General features: G+C 32.8%; 1 protein-coding gene across 6 annotated transcripts in view; it reads left to right on the forward strand.

Moving 5' to 3' along the window:
• TAF2 (TATA-box binding protein associated factor 2) overlaps window positions 1-20,092 on the forward strand; it is a 67,885-nt gene that overhangs the window by 25,734 nt on the left and 22,059 nt on the right. For all 6 annotated transcript variants that reach the window (XM_019715846.2, XM_019715914.2, XM_019716003.2 and 3 more), the window contains 12 exons: window positions 347-432; window positions 3,212-3,347; window positions 4,348-4,502; window positions 5,175-5,289; window positions 5,647-5,756; window positions 7,547-7,612; window positions 8,719-8,971; window positions 10,371-10,511; window positions 13,152-13,262; window positions 15,679-15,872; window positions 16,660-16,799; window positions 19,661-19,730. In XM_019715846.2, coding sequence (XP_019571405.2) covers window positions 347-432; window positions 3,212-3,347; window positions 4,348-4,502; window positions 5,175-5,289; window positions 5,647-5,756; window positions 7,547-7,612; window positions 8,719-8,971; window positions 10,371-10,511; window positions 13,152-13,262; window positions 15,679-15,872; window positions 16,660-16,799; window positions 19,661-19,730 — 1,577 coding nt within the window. The remainder of the gene's footprint in view (window positions 1-346; window positions 433-3,211; window positions 3,348-4,347; window positions 4,503-5,174; window positions 5,290-5,646; window positions 5,757-7,546; window positions 7,613-8,718; window positions 8,972-10,370; window positions 10,512-13,151; window positions 13,263-15,678; window positions 15,873-16,659; window positions 16,800-19,660; window positions 19,731-20,092) is intronic.

A 20,092-nucleotide genomic window follows, 5' to 3' on the forward strand; every position in this document is an offset into this window, starting at 1 on the left:
CGTTCCTTTTTACTTGCCTAAGTCCTTCATCAGAAGCAAAACAGAGAAGGATCTTTAGAAATAAACTGGCAAAACTAGTCAGAGAGGTTGGGAAGAGCCATTAGGAAAAGTTGCCAGGCTGCTGGCCACCCCTGAAGTCACAGAGTTGAGAAGCGTTTTAGGCTCTGTCATTGAGCCGCTGTGCAGAGTGCTTTGTTTGTAAGAACATAAACTGCTCTCCAAATACATACAATTTCTTTCAAGAAATTTACATTCTAATTCTGGGAAATGAGAAATCACAGTTCAGTTTTCAGTTTTATATGTAAAACAATTTTTGCTGACTCCTCTATTTTTATATCTTTTTAAGGAGCTGGACAAAATAGTGGCATATGAACTGAAAACTGGTGGAGTTTTACTACATCCCATATTTGGTGGAGGAAAAGAGAAGGATAAGTATGTTTATTGTTCAGAGATGGTATTATAAACCTTATTGTATGGTGTGACTCGTTTAGTATCATTTGTATGTGTGTTGAGGCCACACAGGCCAGAACAGTAACACCAATAGTAGGTAGTAACGTTGTGGCCACTGGTACTGGTAATCTTCTCATTACTCCTTTCGTTACCTACTGTTTTTAATCATGTGATGACTATGAGTGGATTTAAACCTTAAAAAAAAAGACTCTTAAAAATGTAATTCTTTTCTTTTTCCCTTGTTAATTTCCTTAATGCTACTATATCATGCTGTTCTCATAAAAATTTAAAACAATGAAAACAAGTATTTTGTTCTCATACCACTAATTACTGTTTTACATCTAAGTAGCTAATTTCAGCATTAAGACATCCTACCTATACCTGTTTATTTGAATCTTCACTTATCTAGATGCTGATTTACTCTTTCCTTTTTTCTGTTTATTGTCCTCTCTCACTTTCTTTCCCTTCTTTCACTCTCTCTTGTTTTTCAGCAAGTCACTGTAAAGGAGACAGCTACTTAGAACAAAATAATGGTGCTAGCAGGTTCTAGGGTCCATGGATTCCCTAAGGGAATATGGATTGAATTGGATGGGAAATTTTTCTAAATTTTCACTAACCATTAACTGAAATTTTGCATTTTCTTTACTTATGAACATAGGCAACAGACAGTGCTGTGACTTTGTCAACAACAGAATCGTGGCTATTTTCCTGTCACATTATAATTGTTAGCAGATGTTTTGAAATATTCTTTGCACTCATCACTGCCTCAGAATTACTGTAGTAGGCCTTATTTAATACATTATTAGATTAGCACATGTATTGATATATCTTAATTTTTTAATATTTTGATAGCTGCATTTCATTATAATTGTTTTGGTTTTTTTTTGGTTGTCTTGTAAATTTTATTTTGTACATTTTAAAACACTTTATAGGATTAGCCAGACTACCCAAGTGTCTAAAAGCACAACAAAGGTTAAGGAACTTGAAGTTGTATAACCAGTAGCCTTTTCTTTGTTGTAGCATGGTCACTGGGGAAAGATGAAGTCAGTGGGAAAGCATAGGAATTTGGAATTAGGCAAACTTAGATTTTTATCGTAGTTAATTTTTGTGATCCAAGAAGATTGCGTAAACTTTCAGAGTGTGTGTATGGGGGTGTGTTTTACTGTGTAAAGTGACAGTGATGATCCATCTTAAAACCAGGTTGGTTGTGAGGATTATTCGAGATACAGCTTCACACACAGTACACACACACTCAGTAAGTGTTAGTATCTTCCACGTTTTTCTCCTGGCTGTCGGCAGTATGGCAGTTTCCTAGCATATCATTAGGGCATTCCCATTGTGTGTAAATATTATTTACACTAAATGCTTTTACCTTGGTTCTGCACATTTATTTAGTTCTGTGGTTTGTTTAATTTTTTTAAATTTATGTATACAAGCAGCACATGGGTACATGTTCTTTGAAGAAATTCAAAACGACAATTTAGAAGCATGTGGAATAAAAAGTAAAAGAGCCTTTTTAGCCCTCTTTTGCCACCCCTCACTTCCACCAGTTCCTCTCCTTGGAGATTACCGTGATTATACATGTGGTATATTGTCTTCCAATATATGGGACTTTTTTTTTTGTGTCTATATTTATGTATAGATGGCATTTACAAAATGTAATTTAGTCATACTCATTTTACTGTATATTTGTTTGTTAACCATATTGATATATTTTGGCAAGCATTCCATGTGACTATACATAAATTTACTTTTTTCCGTTTCAGAGCTATATAATCCATTGTACTTTGGAATTTATTTAACCTTTTCCATATTGCTGCTTATAAAGCTGCTTATAAGCTTAGAAGTCATAAGTGAAATATAAAAGTAATTTTTCAAATGTAAAATTGGCAAATACTTAAATTTCAACATGCCACATTTTTAAGGAAGTGTAATGAATGCTTTTATACATTGAGAGTATAATTTGGTACAGTGATTTTAAAAGGTAATTTATTGGTACCAATCAATTTTTAAAAGTAATTTTTAGATTCAATAGTTCTACTTCTAGGTATGTAATATAGAAATTCTACTTCTAGGTGTTTGCTATACAGAAATACTTGCAACATGTGTAAAAAGATATTCACGACAGCATTATTTGAGATAGTGAAAAATTGTAAACATCTTAAATGTTCATATACATCATATATATTTTCTACAAAACTACCTCTCTTTTAATTTGCTGATGATCTCTTTTATCATGTCAGCATTTCTAATTTTTTACATAGTCTAGTGTTAATGTCTCCGGGTTTTATAAATATATTTCCTTTGGAAGATTTTTCCCACCCCAAAATTATGGACAGCAATTTTAAAAATTTATTTTCTTCTAGTACTTTTATAACTATTCTTGTTTTAGATATGTAATTCATCTTGAAATTATTTGTGTGTATGCTTTAACCTTGAAATACTGATTAGACTTGCGTTGATTGTATTGATGAATTTAGACCGCCTGGAAATATTTACACTACTGTTGTGTCTTCCTAGCTAGGAGCTTGGCATGTGTTTCCATTTATTCAAGTTTTAATGTCCTGTCATAAAACTTCATTATTCTCTTCCAGTTAAGTTTATTTTGGGATGTTTCCTAGTCTTTAGTTGCTCTCATACTCAGGAAATTGCATGGTATTCCCATGAGGATTTTGGTTTAATGTCCTGATGTAGCCATGAAATTTATTATTTATTTAATATTAAAATTTGTTATAATACATAAATCTGTTTATTTTTTTAGTCCGGCATCCCATTTACACTTTTCAATAAAGCATCCACATACACTCTCCTGGGAATACTACACTATGTTTCAGTGTAAAGCTCACCTTGTGATGAGATTGATTGAAAATAGGATCAGTATGGAATTTATGCTACAAGTAAGTCTAAGTTGAGAACTTAACAATTGTAAAGATCTGTTGTGCATGTGTGTGTAATCTGAATAGTATTCTGTAGAATAGGAATGGGGCATCTGGGTTTATAGCTGGAGTTCTAGTACTTCTCATTAGCTGTTTGCCTGCTAAGGTGCCTGTGCTTTTTGTGTTTCCTCAGAGGTAGAATGGATATCAGTACTTGACCCACTTAGTGCAGGATTGTTATGAAGATAAAATTAGAATGTGAGGATGAAAGTAAAACTTATTTATGTATATGACTTTGTGCTTGGCATTATTTAGAATATTAAGGACTAAGTGCCATTTAGAAATGTTTTCAATAGAAAAAAGCAAACTAATAATAAAAGATGTTTATCTTTGCTACTGCTGAATTCTATTATGTATTTTAAGCAAGTTTTGGTGTAAGTAGTTGAGATGTAATAGTTGAGGTAGTAGAAACCAGATATATTATAAATGTTCAACTGTTTTTTTTTTCATTGATAACATTCTTAGAGGTGAGTGAAAAATAACTTCTTAGTAATCGTTTTTTAAAAGCATTTTACATTTGACCTAAAATTAAGTTTCTTTAATCCTTCTATTCTTCACCTTGCCTTCAGAGTAAACAAAAGAAATATTGAACGAGAGATGATCAATTAATGACCATTCTCAACTTCTTAAATAATGTTTAGTTTCTATCTAAAGCTCATAGCGCAATAAATTATAGGTATTATATATTATTATTATTATAATTATTGAAAACACAATATTCATTGTCCAGGACATCATTAAAATTCAGTTATGTTTAGAAGAATGGTCTGGCTGTTTAAATCTTTGCATGCTTCTGCTGGTAATAGTTTTTAATTAGAACAATCTATGTAGTCAAATGTGAAATTACCATCTTCTGTAATTGACAATAATAATGTCATAATGCAAAGTGAGTGTAGTGTAGAATTGAAAGCAAGGTATATATTATGTTATACAAACTTACTAAATGACACTTACCTTACAGGTTTTCAATAAACTGCTAAGCTTGGCTAGTACTGCTTCATCTCAGAAGTTCCAGTCACATATGTGGAGTCAGATGTTGGTTTCTACATCGGGGTTTTTGAAATCCATCTCGAATGTCTCTGGCAAAGACATTCAGCCTTTAATAAAGCAATGGGTGTATCCTTTTAAATAGCAGTTCACGACAGGGGGGAAGGAAATAAGGTTATGTGTGGAAGGGGAAGGGGGAGAAGATTTGGGATATGAAAGGAGATAGGAATTATTTAAATTTCTCAATAATAGTAGAAATAACCAGGAGCTATAAATCATTTCTTCTAAGGGTGCCTACTAATTATTGAGATACACATATACACATCTGCATTTGTAAAATCTGGCATATTTTAAAGTGCTTTTTAGTGTGTGAGTATAGCAATAGGCTTGATGGTAGGGGAAGTAAGTCATGCACCAGACAGACCTGTAGGGTTATTTGTAAAATAGAATGGTCTGGTGACTTTTAGATGTGGTTAGAGGTCGGCACAACTTGAGTGGTATCTTGGAGCTTTTCAATTCTTACATTTTCTCATTTCGAAGCACTATTACATTAATAACCCAGTAGAGTGGTTTTACTTCTTTCAAAACACAAATTTATTAATGTTTCAGAAATTTTGCTTAACTCTGGGGAAACATTTTTCGCAAGAATTTTGAATACTTTGCCACCTGGTTTACAGTGAAATACACTCTCAAGCTTTGAACTGGTGGGAAGGCATTTTTTGAAAATTATTACTAACATATTGAATATTTGTTTAGTACATATTTATATCAGTATGCAAAAATTCCTTTACACGTCTTCAGAGACCAGAGTGGAGTGGTAAAATTTTACGGAAGTTTTGCATTTAATAGAAAACGAAATGTTTTGGAATTGGAAATAAAACAAGATTATACATCTCCTGGAACCCAGAAATATGTGGTAAGTTTTCTTTTCCAAAATGGCCTTTTGCATTGCTTTCTCTCCAATTTCAGTATAAGAAGCATTTATGGTTAGGGAGCTGGTTAGAAGTTTCATAGTGAAATTTTGTTTGCAAAGAATCAAATGAAGAAAACAAGTATCAGTGAAGAGAAGAGGGGTTACAGGTGGAAATGGAGATTTCAGAGGACACACATTTTTCCAATTTTCCCCTGCTTTGGTACCAACTGCCTTTATGTGTCTATAGATACACATCATGTATAGTATTATTTTATATCTTGATATATATACCTATACACGTAAGAAAATATATTGCTATCTTTCTAGCACTATCTTTCAACATTTTGTTTCTTTTTAAAGGGACCACTTAAAGTGACAGTGCAGGAGTTAGATGGATCCTTCAATCATACATTACAAATTGAAGAAAACAGCCTTAAACATGATATACCCTGCCATTCCAAAAGCAGAAGGTAGGCATTGGATCATAATTATAAATTGAAGTTTATAGTTAAATTGTAAGTCTCACAGATTAAAATGCCAAAATAAAAATCCTAATGTAACCTAATTTTTTAGGTGGAGAACATGTTATCTAGTATCTTTTTTTCCATTTTACTTTAAATTAGTGTTACCAACCATTCTTCATTTGCTTTCTGTTCTTGACGGTATTTTTATCCTTAGAACTAAATAATTAATTTTACAATTTAGGTTTGAGAGTCCTTATTTTTTAGGGGTAAGGGAGGTGGAATGGAGTTTGAATTTTTGGAGCCAGGAAAAATTCAAGGCAGATTGCTTAGGTTCATTCTTATTAGTCTCGTTGGATTCATATCTACAGGAAATATTGGGGAAATGGTCATTGAATTTAAAGGAGGGAGCAGAATACATGTGTCATGAAAAGCCCTTGCGTCTTCTGTACTACGTGTCTTTCTCCTTTTTCTCTGTATCACCAGTGCCCTTACAGAACATTCTTGATGTCTTTCAAAGGAACATCATCAGTTTACTTAAAAGATGTCCAGCAGTTCATCTTTTATTTAATGTATTTTTTCTTTACCACTCTTTTTTTTTTTTTTTTTTTTTTAAATCAACCATTAGCATATATTGTCAGTAGTGAAAGGTGAGAACATCTTTGTGCTTTACTGGAGGAATGTTAGTTAACGTCAGAATTTTAGGAACAGAAGTCTTATATGCATGACTACATTTAGGTCATGTCAGACAGATGGGAATGTCAGTTGATTTTGATGGCCTTCATAACTTGATTCTGAAATCTCCCTGTAATTAATCAATCGTTCTTTCTCTGTGAAAATTCTTTCTTACTTTAGAGTGAAATCCCCATTTCTTGTTATCCTGTCCACCTGTGAGATCAGGAACATCTGATTGCTACCCTCTTCATAGCATTTCCTCAGGTTTTTTTCTCCATTTTACTTTAAGTTAGTATTACCAAACGTTCTTCATTTGCTTTCTGTTGTTGACAGTATTTTTTTCCTTAGAATTAAATAATTAATTTTACAATTTAGGTTTGAGAATCCTTATTTTGTAGGGGTAGGGGCAGTGGAATGGAGTTTGAGTGTTTGGAGCCAGGCAAAATTCAAGGCAAATTGAATTTGGAAACTTATGTCATTTGGCAATTCTTTGGTGTGAAGACCACCGGAAGATTCTTCTCTGTTCCTATGTTTAGTCATCCTCACCCAAGTTTTTAGTGTGTTATCCAGTAGATTTTATGATTCAAGAGTAATTTGCATAGAAGCAGTTGCTTTTGTTTTGCTTACCTTAAATCTTGTGCATATTAATTGTACATATTATTTTGTACTATTAAGATGTTTTATAATTAATCATTTCATATAGGACAGCCCCTTGCACATATAGCCTCTGTTCAGAATTATTTATGTTTTATTTCAGGACTGGTTATTTTTAAATTTTTTTATAGAAGATTTCTTTATTGATAAATCTCTTTTCTATATAAAACCGCAGCTACCAGTTCTTGAGGGAAAAAAATAGATGTTTTAAGTTGACATTTAATTGCCTGTTTTCACTTTTTGTTAAACTTTGGTCAGAAATACATTTCAATATTGTTTATTTCCTTCCCTTCAACTTCAAAATAAACAGATTGTGTCGTGTTTAAATTCTATTACATTTGCTGTTCCTTCTTCCTTAAGGTATCTTTCAGTGTTGCGTGAAATCCTTAATTTGAACTTCAGCTGCTCTTTATCTCCTTTCAGAACTGGAAATGTTACGATTTAAAACTTAAACTTTTTCTAAAATGTAGGAATAAGAAGAAAAAAATTCCACTGATGAATGGAGAAGAGGTTGACATGGATCTTTCTGCAATGGAGTAAGTTACTTAACTTTAAGGACATAATGTTTTCTGCATTCTCATTTGTCTTGTTATGTACATCTAAAAGTATGTAAATGTCCTGAATTAGTGCTTTTAAAACTTTTGAAAGGCAGTGGAAACCTTATATTAAAAGCAAATCTGACACAAAATTGTACCATGGAATACTGCTTAGTCATAAAAAAGGTGAAGTATTGCCATTTGCAACAGCACAGGTGGATCTTGAGAGTATCATGCTAAAAGAAAAAAGTCAGACAGAAAAGGACCAGAATCAAATGATTTCACTCATATGTGGGTTATAAAAGAAAAAAACAACAAACCAAACAAACAAACTCATAGATACAGACAACAGAATGGTGGTTATCAGACAGGAAGCGGGGAAGGGGATGTTAGGGGAGAATGAAGAGGGTAAAGGGGGTGAAATATAAGGTGACAGAAGGGTGGTGAACATACAATAGAGTATACAGATGTTGTATTATGCAGTTGTACACCTGAAACATAATGTTATTAACCAATGTTACCTCAATAAATTTAATTAAAAAAATAATGAAAGAGGAAGAAGTAAATCTAGCCTGGCCCTGGTAAAATTAAGAGGAAGTACAGGATAATTGTGGGGTGAACACAGTTTCTGCTCAGACAGCTTTCTTGTTCCCCTGCTGGCTTCTAGAGCAGTGCTTCTCAAGCTATAACATACATGTCAATCACTTGGGGTTCTTAACATTCAGTTTCTGATCCAGCACTTCACTAGCAGTGCTCATAATTTGCATTCCTGATGAATTCTCAGCTCTTTGAGGCTCTCTGTGTTTGCAAAACACAATTTAAATGTCACTATTCCAAATTTTATTGATTTTCATTTTTAAAAATAGCTGAAACTCTTTATTCATCCATATTGTGCCTGTATATTTTAGATTAGACATTGTGATAAAGTTGAAATATATTAAACATAATGAGAAAGTTGTCATGTGATTTAAAAAAAATGAATACAGTAAAACTCCAGGCAGTCTTGAATACTATTTGTAGAAGAGAATCTGGGTAATAAATGCTTTGATTTTATTTTATAAGTATATAAAATTGAAAAAAATAACGAAAATTGTATTTTCCATCAGTGCTGATTCCCCTTTGCTGTGGATAAGAATAGATCCCGATATGTCAGTACTGAGGAAGGTAGAATTTGAGCAAGCTGATTTTATGTGGCAGTACCAGCTCCGCTATGAGAGGGATGTTGTTGCACAGCAGGAGTCCATCTTGGCCTTGGAGAAGTTCCCCACTCCAGCATCGCGGCTGGCGCTCACTGACATATTAGAACAAGAACAGTGTTTCTACCGAGTAAGAATGTCAGCTTGCTTCTGCCTTGCAAAGGTGAGATTATTACATGCAGTAGCAAGAAAACAAGATGAGTATTGCATGTTTAAAAAAGAAGAAACCAGCAAACTCTGAAAATGAAATAAAAGCTATAGTCTTTAATTTCATTCAGTAGCCAGTCCCTTGAAAGCTTTTGCCAAATATTTTTAACAAGACTGATTTGAAAGAAACATATTTTGACCTGAAAATAGATAAGGCACTAAAATTTTATAATTGTCAAACTGAGAGTCAGATTTTAAAACCAAAAATTTTTTCACCATTTTATTGACTTGCCAACCACATTGTTAAAGCAAAGAATGTGTTTGGTAAGAAATTCATTGGTTTGAGTGACGTTTTACATGATAGTACATGAAATCAGTTCATCTTAATTGACCTACTATGGTGATTATTTCATCTTTTGGGCTTAGTAATCAGTATTAGTGGTATGTAACTTTAAATGATAGGTTCTATATAGAATTTAACATGCTAGAAAAGTTAATTTATTAAGAAAACTAAATATTTTTCTTTAGATGCAAAATAACTGAAGGTAGAACAAATGGAAACCAGAAAAACGCAAAAATTTGGCCAGAAATACTGGGTTCCAGGTATTTAAAAAGCATTTTGATAATAGGTTCATTCCCATTTAGTGACTCTCTTGCCTTCCTCACTGCTAAATTCATTTGTCCAACATTTTAACAGATTGTAATGTTTTAGATTTGTTTTATCTTTATGGTAACTAGTGAGAAGTTGGATTTCTACATTCTATCAGGTATATGAGGGAAAAGATGATTTTTCTTTGATAATCATATGCTAAGGATATAATTTCATTGCTTCTAGAAAGATCTTTGTGATTCTTGCATGCTAAATTCTTAGCAGATCCATAAAATTATTGACTGTTACATAAAGTTAATTATAATTTTCTTCTTTTGAGACATGTTTTTATACACTAAAAGTATCAATAGCAAGATATGGTTTTTGTGTAAGCATTCTTACAAACTTAAATGGTAGCACTATACTTGGTTTGTTTTTCAGTTAGGGTAGAGTTTAAAACCGTATTTAAAATCCATGGTGATGTTTCTAGCTGATAAATTTAAAATGTTAGAATTACATCTGTCTAAATGGACAAATACAAACTTACTTAGAATAGAAGCTTTTTGCAAACATGTTTTCTTAAAACATAAAAAGTGCTCCGATTTAGAAATTAATTTGCAGAAAATAATTATAAGGTTACATAAGAATTGGAGGGTGAGTTTGTCTGTTTTCTTGGAAATGATAATGAAAAACTGAAATATATTAAATTTCTGAGAATTGAAGTTGAAAACTAATCCAGTTGTATTGAAAACTTTTAGAAAGTTGTTTTATTTAAAACTGTATTTGCAGTGGTGATGGAAATTACTTGTTTTCTAATTATTTGCAGATTGCAAATTCAATGGTGAGCACGTGGACAGGACCACCAGCCATGAAGTCACTCTTTACTAGAATGTTTTGTTGTAAAACTTGTCCAAACATTGTGAAAACAAACAACTTTATGAGCTTTCAAAGTTATTTTCTACAGAAGGTACAGTTTACTTTCTAAATTTCTTATGATTGTTTTATGCCGCTCTCTGTATATTTCAGTTTAACTTGGAGACTGTTCAAATAATAGATGTGTTTACTATCTTCTGAGAGGTTTTGCCTTTGTTCTTCTTTTGCTGCTAAAATTTTGTCCAACATTTTATTTAAGTGGTGGTTCATTGATTTAAGAGCTATAGGCAAGTCACTCACTATCCACATTAATACTGAAGTAAGTAGAAGTGGCTATTTTGAATATTTGGCTGCTTACCTGGGGGATGGCAGTACGCGTAAGTCCTGATGGCAGGCCTCCTAGAGTGGACAGTGTATGAGTCACAGAGCACAGCACACAACTCTAGTGTCAGGTCCACTTGTGCTACTCACTAGCGTTTGCATGAGGACCAGTTTCTTTACCCTCTGTGCTTCGGTTTACTCAATCGTAAAGTTTCTGTTTTTCAGAATTAAATAAGATCAAGCATGTGAAGTGTTTTAGACTATATTTATCACATAGTAAGTTTTTTATAAATGGTAATTTAGAAAGTGGTGTGATGGAGTTTCAGGAAGGGATATGAGCATGGCAGGGTGGTCAGCATTTGGGCAATTAAGAAATCATTTTTAAAATGTTTTGAGTAATTTAATAATAATGAAGGCAGAGATTAGAGTTACTAGATGAACTAGAAGGAGGAGTGAAGTTAAAGTAGAAAAACACTAATGAAGCCTATTCTTTCATGATTTTGCTGTTGAAAAGTATGAGAAATGAGACATGTTGAGGATAAAGCACAGCCGAGGAAAGGACGTTCTGGGTTTGTTTTTGTTTTGTGTAGAGAGAAAAACCTTGGGGCATGTTTGGCACAGAGAGGAACCATTGGAGAGGGAGAGGTGAAATATGCAATGGGAGCGAGTAAATGTAAAAAAGGGAAGATGGAGCGAAAGCTGAAGGTATTAGTAGTGAGAGGTTAATTTTAGAAAAGATAAAAAACCTGCCTTTTTTGGAGGCAAGATTAGAAGTAAGTGAAATGATAGATGTTGAAGGAGATTTTATGCAAGTTGAGGTTTGTATAGGAGAGAGGGAAAGGAAAAGGATTTCCCGGCAACACTGACGCCTGCTGGGAGGGCAGTCGTAATTTACTTGTAGTGAATCTCATCAGCAGAACAGATTCAGGAAGATCCAAGTTGGGGGAAAGCCAGTATTGGTGTGATCAAAGATCGGTGGCATCCAGTTATTTGAGTTTTCAGGACTGAACATATGATGGTCCTTAGACATGTTGGCTCAGCTCTGTGGCCATTTCACTCATTTATGGTATGGAAGCAGGTTAATGTCTGTGTCTGCCCAGTATGTCTCCTTCATTGTGTCCTGGTGTTTCCATATACCAACAGATCAGTGATTTACATTGAGAGTTGTGATCCGTTGGTGAAGGAGTCATGAAATCAATTTGAGAGTTTTTGTTTGTTTTTTAAATAAAAAATAATAGGCAGTACCATAATGCAGCACTTATAATGAGGGCACGTATAAGGTATTTTGGGTTTTCTTTTTTAAGTTTATAAATGTGGCATCTAAGTGTGTGTGTGTACGCGCCCAATGCTAGGTTGGGATGTCAGTGTGTTTCTTACTGTGGGTACCCATCAAAAAAGTTGGAAAATCTGTGCTTTTAGACCAGTTCACCTTTCCCATAATATTTCTAGTGGCAGAAAACAGAGATTAGTACCTAAATTAAACTTGAGTCCTAAAAGGACAGAACAGGCGTAGGACAGATACTTCTATGAAAAAGGCTTTTTCTCAGTTGTTCTTCGAGCATTAACACTGACAGTTGTTATAGTGTCGTAACACTGACTCTCCTGTTGCTTCTGGTCCTTCAAGCCATCGAAGGAGCCATCCTTCTCTTTGCTCCTCAGTTAGAGGGTATAGTTACTTTGCATCAGAAGAGGGGATAGTCCAAATCTCACTGTGCACTGGGGCCCGTGGTGTCTATTCATATCTGTAGTTCTGCCTTGAGTTGCTTCGTTTTACTGGTAGAGGTCACCATTGTGTGAGTCAGGTTTCTACCTCCTTAGAAAAGTTGCCTGTGAAAATTTGGGAAGGAGAAAGTTAGGCTGGATTTCAGATAACTTACCATTTTCCCTTAAGCTGAGATGGGGTGGTCCTGAAGAATCAGTGTCTTCTCAGACTGATCATGAACTCTATGTCTGCTCTGTTCCTCCACCCCACTACATTATTTAATCCTGACAATGGTTGTGGGGCTCCTGGTTCCTAAGCAAGTAGCATAAATAATCCATTTTAGTAGGTAGTGGAGTAGGAATTGGATCATGGTTTTCTAATGTTAAAATCCATATCTTTTGCACTGTAAAACACAGAACTGAATTTATGTGATTTACATCACATATACTTTCCTCTAACAAATGAAGACAAAGGCACATGGGCTACAGAGTGCATCCAGTTGTGCAGTTCTCCCCTTGGTTTCCTGCTCAGCTCTTCTCTTTTGTTAGGATGTTAGAGACATGTTCCCAGTGGGAGGGGGTGGGAGTGAGGGTGGTTGGGCTCCATCCAGATACCCATGCCAGCCCCAGAAGAACCCTTTTTCTACATGCACTGCAATGAGTTGTAGTAATGAGTTATATGCTTCATTTTCTTTTTTATTCTTTTTTGTAGACTATGCCAGTTGCGATGGCTTTATTGAGAGATGTTCACAACCTTTGTCCCAAAGAAGTCTTAACATTTATTTTAGACTTAATCAAGTACAATGACAACAGAAAAAATAAGGTAAGATACCTTAATTATATAACTACCCAGTGATATTTTGTTTTTAAAGAAATATTTAGACTGTGAATTTATTGTTGAGACCATTGTACTTCATATTTCTGGAGACAGAAACATACAAACAGGATTTATTTTTAACCAGTGGATGAAAACCAAGATTAGCTGGTTTTTACATGTTCCTCATAGCTGTTGTAATGGGGAGATAGTAGTGCATCAAATTTGGGGAAGCCAGCTAGAATTTGTTTTGGTAAAGTCTGACAGCCCAATTTTATTTTGACTCCTTTTTTCTTTTACCAAGTGAGTCCCAGAAAACAGTTCCCTCTTGGGATAACTTTTCCTTTGATGAATTTGACTTTTTTTTTTTTTTTTTTAACCATTATGTGTGTTTATTCATTTATTTAGCAAATAGCTATTAGATGCCATGCTTCAAAATTATTTCACCTTGTTAGTCTTACAATGAGCAAATGTTTTTGAGAATATACGCTATGCTAGGCAGTGTACCATGTTAAATAGAAAGAGATGGTAGACGCCATCTGGAATTTCATTTATTTATTAAGCATCTATTAAACAACTGCTGCATATCACAATCTGATTCTAAGCTCTCAAGATTCAACCTAATAGAGAAATCAGACAAGTAAACAGTTAACAGCCATTCATAACTGCAATAGTAGAGGTGTATATACATAATTTTCTAGGAGAATTCAAAAGTATTGCCTTCTTCCAGGGGTATAGAGAGAAAGGCGCAGGGAAGTTTTGTATGTAAGAGGTGATGCTCAAACTGAGTCATAAAGAGAAATAGGATTTTCCAAGTCTGTGAATAGGGTCAGTATGGGAAGGTTATTCGAGGCAGAAGGAACAGCACATAGAAAGAGGCATATAACTGGTAGGATAGGTCAAATTCATGAAAAGTTTAATAAAACATTACAACAGTAAAAAAAAAAAAAGTCACAAGTATGTTTATTTAGAAGTTTTTGTTGTCCTAGATGCCTCCCTACCCCAGTGTGTTCCACAAATTATTTCTATTTCATTTTATCTCTTATAACCTCGAGATGATCAGATAAACTAGCTTGTTCAGTTAGGATTATAGTATATGTGAGAACTGGATGTGGTCTGAAGGTAAATGTTAAATCTTTTGGTTTTCCTACTTCACCCAAAACCCATTCTCATTTTTGATTTCTGAGTTCATTCTGTGATCCAAATACTTAGGTCAGAAACAATGATCAAATAAATGGACTTTTCAAAGTAGTTATCGGAAGTAACAATAAAACTATACAAATACTTGAAGGGAACTTAAACAATGGTTTGAAAACAAAACTTTGTCCATAGTATATACACTTGTGGAGTAGTTTTTCTTGTTTTGTTTGTTTGTTGTTGTGTGCCTTACTTTCCTTTTCCCGCCCAGCATCTGAACATAGGAATATTTAAGGACTCTGTTGTCATGTGTGTCAGTGTGAGGTTCTGCCTCCACCATGGATGTCAAAAGTGGACAGGTATTCCTCCTTCGTCCCTGGCAGTTTGTGTTGCTGGTAGAATTAATTCGCTTGGGCCATGTTCAAATTCCCAGCCTAGAGCATCTGATTTGCTGAGTTTAAATCTAGCTACACCCTGATTGCCTTTCAATAAATTGCTTCTCTGGGATATGGATTTAGGAATTAATTTCCTTTTTGATGATTTCCTTTTTCCATTTTTCTGCCTTTGCTAGAACTCCTATTATTCATATGTTGTTTCTTATACGTCAGCCCTCCCATTTCCTTTGTACTTTCCTTCCTGTTTTTTTTGCTCAAAATTACTGGAGTATTTTTCAATTTTATATTTTAATTTAATTTTGATCCTGATTCTCCGTATCGTTCTTCTTTTAAAAATATGTTTTACTATTGGAAGGTATATCATTGCTTATTTCTTAGGCAATATTAATGATAGTTTTTGGATTCCCCCCCCCCGCCATTTTTTTTTCCTTGCATACTCTATTTCCTTCAAGTTGCTTTTTTCCCTTTGTTCTGGTGTGTCTTTTTTATGTTGGTGCTGTCCTCAATTATCTGATAATATTTGGTTATTATCTGATAGTATTTGGTTATGTGTTTATATATGAGAGTAGAGCACTAGATAGCGTATATGAAGCTCTATTACAAGCAGGATTTGTGGACTGTGGTCTTCTTTTTAGAGGAATCTGGAGAGGTTACTATAAGAGTGGTTTTCATGTAGTAAATATTTGTTGAGTAAACTAATATATTACTAATTAGTGAATCTCTTTCACTTTTTTCCCCATGTGTAACTCTATGCAAAGGACAGAGTTTGAGTACTTAACAGAGAACTTGCTTATGTTTTCAGATAAATTATGCTTTTAAGTTATAAATATTTTATTAATTTTTGAACAGAAGCGTGAATTTTGTTATCTTCTTATAATTATTTTTTGGCTTAGTTTTCAGATAACTATTATCGTGCAGAAATGATTGATGCCCTTGCTAACTCTGTTACGCCTGCAGTCAGTGTGAATAATGAAGTTCGAACTTTGGATAATTTAAATCCGGATGTGCGACTCATTCTAGAAGAAATCACCAGGTTTTTGAATATGGAAAAACTTCTTCCGAGTTATAGACATACCATTACTGTCAGGTATGATGATTCTTTACATTTTCTTTAAAGTTATTTGTTTTTATAATTATAAGAGAAATTTATTTTCATTATAGAAAACTAGAAAATATGGTAAAGTTAAGGAGAAAATTAAAATCCTATGATTCTGTCATCCATAAATAAATTATTACTATACTATTTTGGAGAGTGACCCTCTAAATTTTTTCCTCTTGTAACAATATAAATTTTAAATTACTGAACATATATTGTATGTAGAGATTTTGTATCCTGCTTATATCATAAATACTTTCTCATCATCATAAATTCTTCATAAGCATGATTTTTGATATATGCGTAATCTTTTATCCTAATGAGTATTGTATATACATCCTTCTACTGTTAGGCTCTTTTAAGATGACTTTTCACTTCTTTCAACATCTTTGTATATGCCTTTCAAAAAATTCATTTCTTTAGGAGTTTGCTAAAATAAATTTCATTCACTGATTCAAACATGAACAGTTTAACTTGCCACATTTATTATTTACTAAGCTGTATATTACTACAACTTTTGGAGAAAATATTAAGTATAATAAAAACTTAGAAATTGGATTTCTAAACAAGTTTTAGAATTTGTTGTCTTTTAATAGGATTTAGATATTTTTAATTTTTATGATCATTTGTAGCAAAAATTTAACGTTAAAATTGAAAAGGATTCATATCCTACCAATTTTTCAGTTTACTGTTACAGATTAATTTCTAATGTCTGGCAAACGAGTTTGATTGAAAACACTTTAACAAAAGTATTTAAGTGTCAATACTATTTTCCTAGTTGTTTGAGAGCCATACGCGTGCTTCAGAAGAATGGACATGTGCCAAGCGATCCAGCCCTTTTTAAATCTTATGCAGAATATGGCCACTTTGTGGACATTAGGATAGCAGCTTTGGAAGCAGTTGTTGATTATACTAAAGGTAATGCATTAGAAATGTATGTGCATATCATTTTAGAAAGAAATGTTTGCTGTGTGCCATGCAGGTATTTTAATTTTAAATTCTTGACTCACTGATGTTTGGTAAATGTAGAATTTGTATAAGAATTAATAAATGAGGGAAAAGAATAAAATTATAGATACTTTTGGTCTTTCCAAGAAGTCAGTATATCATTCTTACAGCTTTAATTACATGTTATTTTTGTGAAATTTCTAACTATATAAGAAGAATTCAAGAAAATGTCGTGCACCTTTCACAAATTTGTGAAAGTAGAGCAAGAGAGATAAACAGGAGCTTCAGTAGGGGAATTAGGCAAGGATTCATGAAGTTGATAAAAACAAAACTAAACAATGAAGACAAGAAAACTACATATTTATAACATTTTCAAAAATACAGAGGAGAAAGATAAAGAGACGAAAATGTAAAAAAAAGTTAAGTCATGAAGACTGGACAAGTGGCAGAAAAGCAATATTTTAAGAAGTCAATAGAATACTTTGATAGAATATAAATGAAACTGACCTAAGCTAGAGTCTGATAAAATTTAAAATTTTAAAGTTAAGGAAAAAATGTGTAAGTTCCTAGGACTATCAAAGTCCAATTATTGTGTAACGTCAAAGAATAATGTGGCCTGTAACCTCCTCAGAATATGAAGAGTTCAAAAGACAGTGAACAAACGGCTAACATAATGTTTAGGGAAAATTATGATCTAAGAGTCTCTCCTTTGCCAAGTTGTTGCTCAGGTAGCCTTGATGGCTTAGAAGTACACCTCCTGTGTGACATTTAAAAACATAAAATTCTCAAAGGTAATTTTCAGTTGATCTGGAAACGAATCAAAGTAATAGCTCAAGATTGTTGAAACTGAAATGAAAGACATAGTGATGAGCAACTATGCCTGTAAAATAAAGAGTTAAGCTTAAATATTTGTTAATATGGTTCTAAAATTTAATGCAAAGTTCAAAAATAATTCTTTAAAAATACTATGGAAATGTAAAAAAATAATCTACATCTAAAATTCCAGATTTTAGCACTAAAATAGGAGATGAGTGAAGAAGTTAATGTATGCTGAACTTCTCATCTGACTGTGGAAAGAGAGGACGGGGTGAGGGAAGTTCTTTAGGAGATATTTACTAATTTTTACATATTAGGGGAAAATACAACTCAAATCTTTATTTTTTTTTGTAAGTTTCTATAGAAATACTTGTTTATAGTTAGAAATTGTAAAAGGGTAAGGGCAATATCTTGTGTATATTTTATATGTTGGTCTAAGTTCTGAAAGGACTCATTTGTTCTTCCTCTTTATTGAGGGTTAAAATAGTCTTTCTTTTAAGAAATGATGGTGACAATACTGATTTTTTTTTTCTTTTAATGAATTTCTTGGCAAGAAAAAAATGTAACCTCTGTAAAGTCTCCAGCTTTGTTTTAACATTTTACCAATTCATGAAATCTACAAGTCCTGAGATCCACTAAATATGCCAATATTCCCAACCTCCTCTCCCAAGGAGTGTGAATGATGTTCACTGTCACATAAAGAGGAAGATTTCATGAATTAGTACTACCATGTTTCCCTGAAAATAAGACCTAGCCGGACTATCAGCTCCAATGTGTCTTTTGGAGCAAAAATTAATATGACCTGTTATATTTATTATATTATATTATATTATATTATATTATATTATATTATATTATATATATCATATCATATTATACCCAGTCTTATATTACATTACATTACATTACATTACATTACATTATATTATATTATATTATATTATATTGTGTAAGACCCGGTCTTATGTTATATTAAAATAAGGCCAGGTCTTATATTAATTTTTGCTCCAAAAGATGCATTAGAGCTGATGGTCCAGCTAGTTCTTATTTTCGGGGAAACGCGGTACCTGAAATGGAATAGAATGCCAATATTCTTAGTTCTTTCCTAAAGAACACAAATTAGTAGGTGTAATTTAATTGAAAGGTAAGTTTAAATGTGATCCATGAATTTTAGATCATTTGAAAATGGAAAATATAACTTGTTAAAAAGGTGAATGGAAATAGCTAATGAGTCATTTTGTAGGTCAGTTATATTTATAGCACTATTTTTATGATTGCCTTTTATGTTATGTTGAAAAGTTAAGGCTTCTCTTTAGTCTTAAATGAAAAAACCACGTTTATTGGCAAAACTTTATAATGTAGTATAATGTAGTTGAGACACCATTGTATCATACCTCTCTATAATTTGATTTAAGCACCAAATTACACAATTTTATTTAAACACCTTTTGTCCATTTAGAGTTAGTCATCTCTTATTTAGGGCTCTTAATAAATTATAATTTGCTTATGTTGTAATTGCCATTGATTTGACTGTAGTGAAAAATGCACACTTTAGTCCTGTTTTATGTTTTGGCTGCATATAGCATAATACTTACAAATTTACAAAGTGGCCTATTATATAAAAAATTATAAAGAAGTCTACATCCCAAAGTACAGCGTAGGGCATATAGTCAATAATATTGTAATAACTATGTATAGTGTCAGGTGGATACTAGACTAATTGGGGGGCACACTTTGTAAATCATATAAATGTATAACCACTGTGCTATTCATCTGAAACTCATATAAAATAATATTGAATGTCAACTGTACTTGAAAAATAAAAATAAATTAAAAAAAAGAAAGAAATTAGACAAGTATTTTGAGAAAAAAAGAAGAGAGTTGCCTGCAGCCTTCAACTCTGATTGGAAATCCAGCGAAGGCAGAGTTCTATATATTAAGTGTAAACTCTTTGCTTATCACTTGTTTAATTTGTTATAATTGCAACAAACACATTTCCTCATTTTTATTTTCAGTGGACAGGAGTTATGAAGAACTGCAGTGGCTGCTTAATATGATTCAGAATGACCCTGTGCCCTATGTAAGGTTAGTTTTCATGCTATGTATATATTTTTTTTTTGGTAAGGTCTAATGTAAATTGAATAATTTCAGAATATTATGCATGGAACAAGTCTCTGTTATATTTGGAAACATAGGAATATGTAATGCATTTATTGGTGCCCTTTTTAATTTGCTTTTTAAATTTGATTTGCCTTTAAAAATACATTGTTAGTAAAGTTTATTCTCTAATTTTACATATGATTTCTGTTGGAATTTAAAGAAAAGCTTACGTAATAGTTTGTAATGCACATGGATTATACCTTATCCAAAATGATGAAATCTTTGTACTGATTGATTTAATTTACTTTAAAAGTAATTAAGAGCAAAGTTTTAGTGTATATCAGTTG

This window comes from Rhinolophus sinicus, linkage group LG12 (genome assembly GCF_036562045.2).
Source record: "Rhinolophus sinicus isolate RSC01 linkage group LG12, ASM3656204v1, whole genome shotgun sequence".
In the NCBI taxonomy this organism is placed as follows: Eukaryota; Metazoa; Chordata; class Mammalia; order Chiroptera; family Rhinolophidae; genus Rhinolophus; species Rhinolophus sinicus.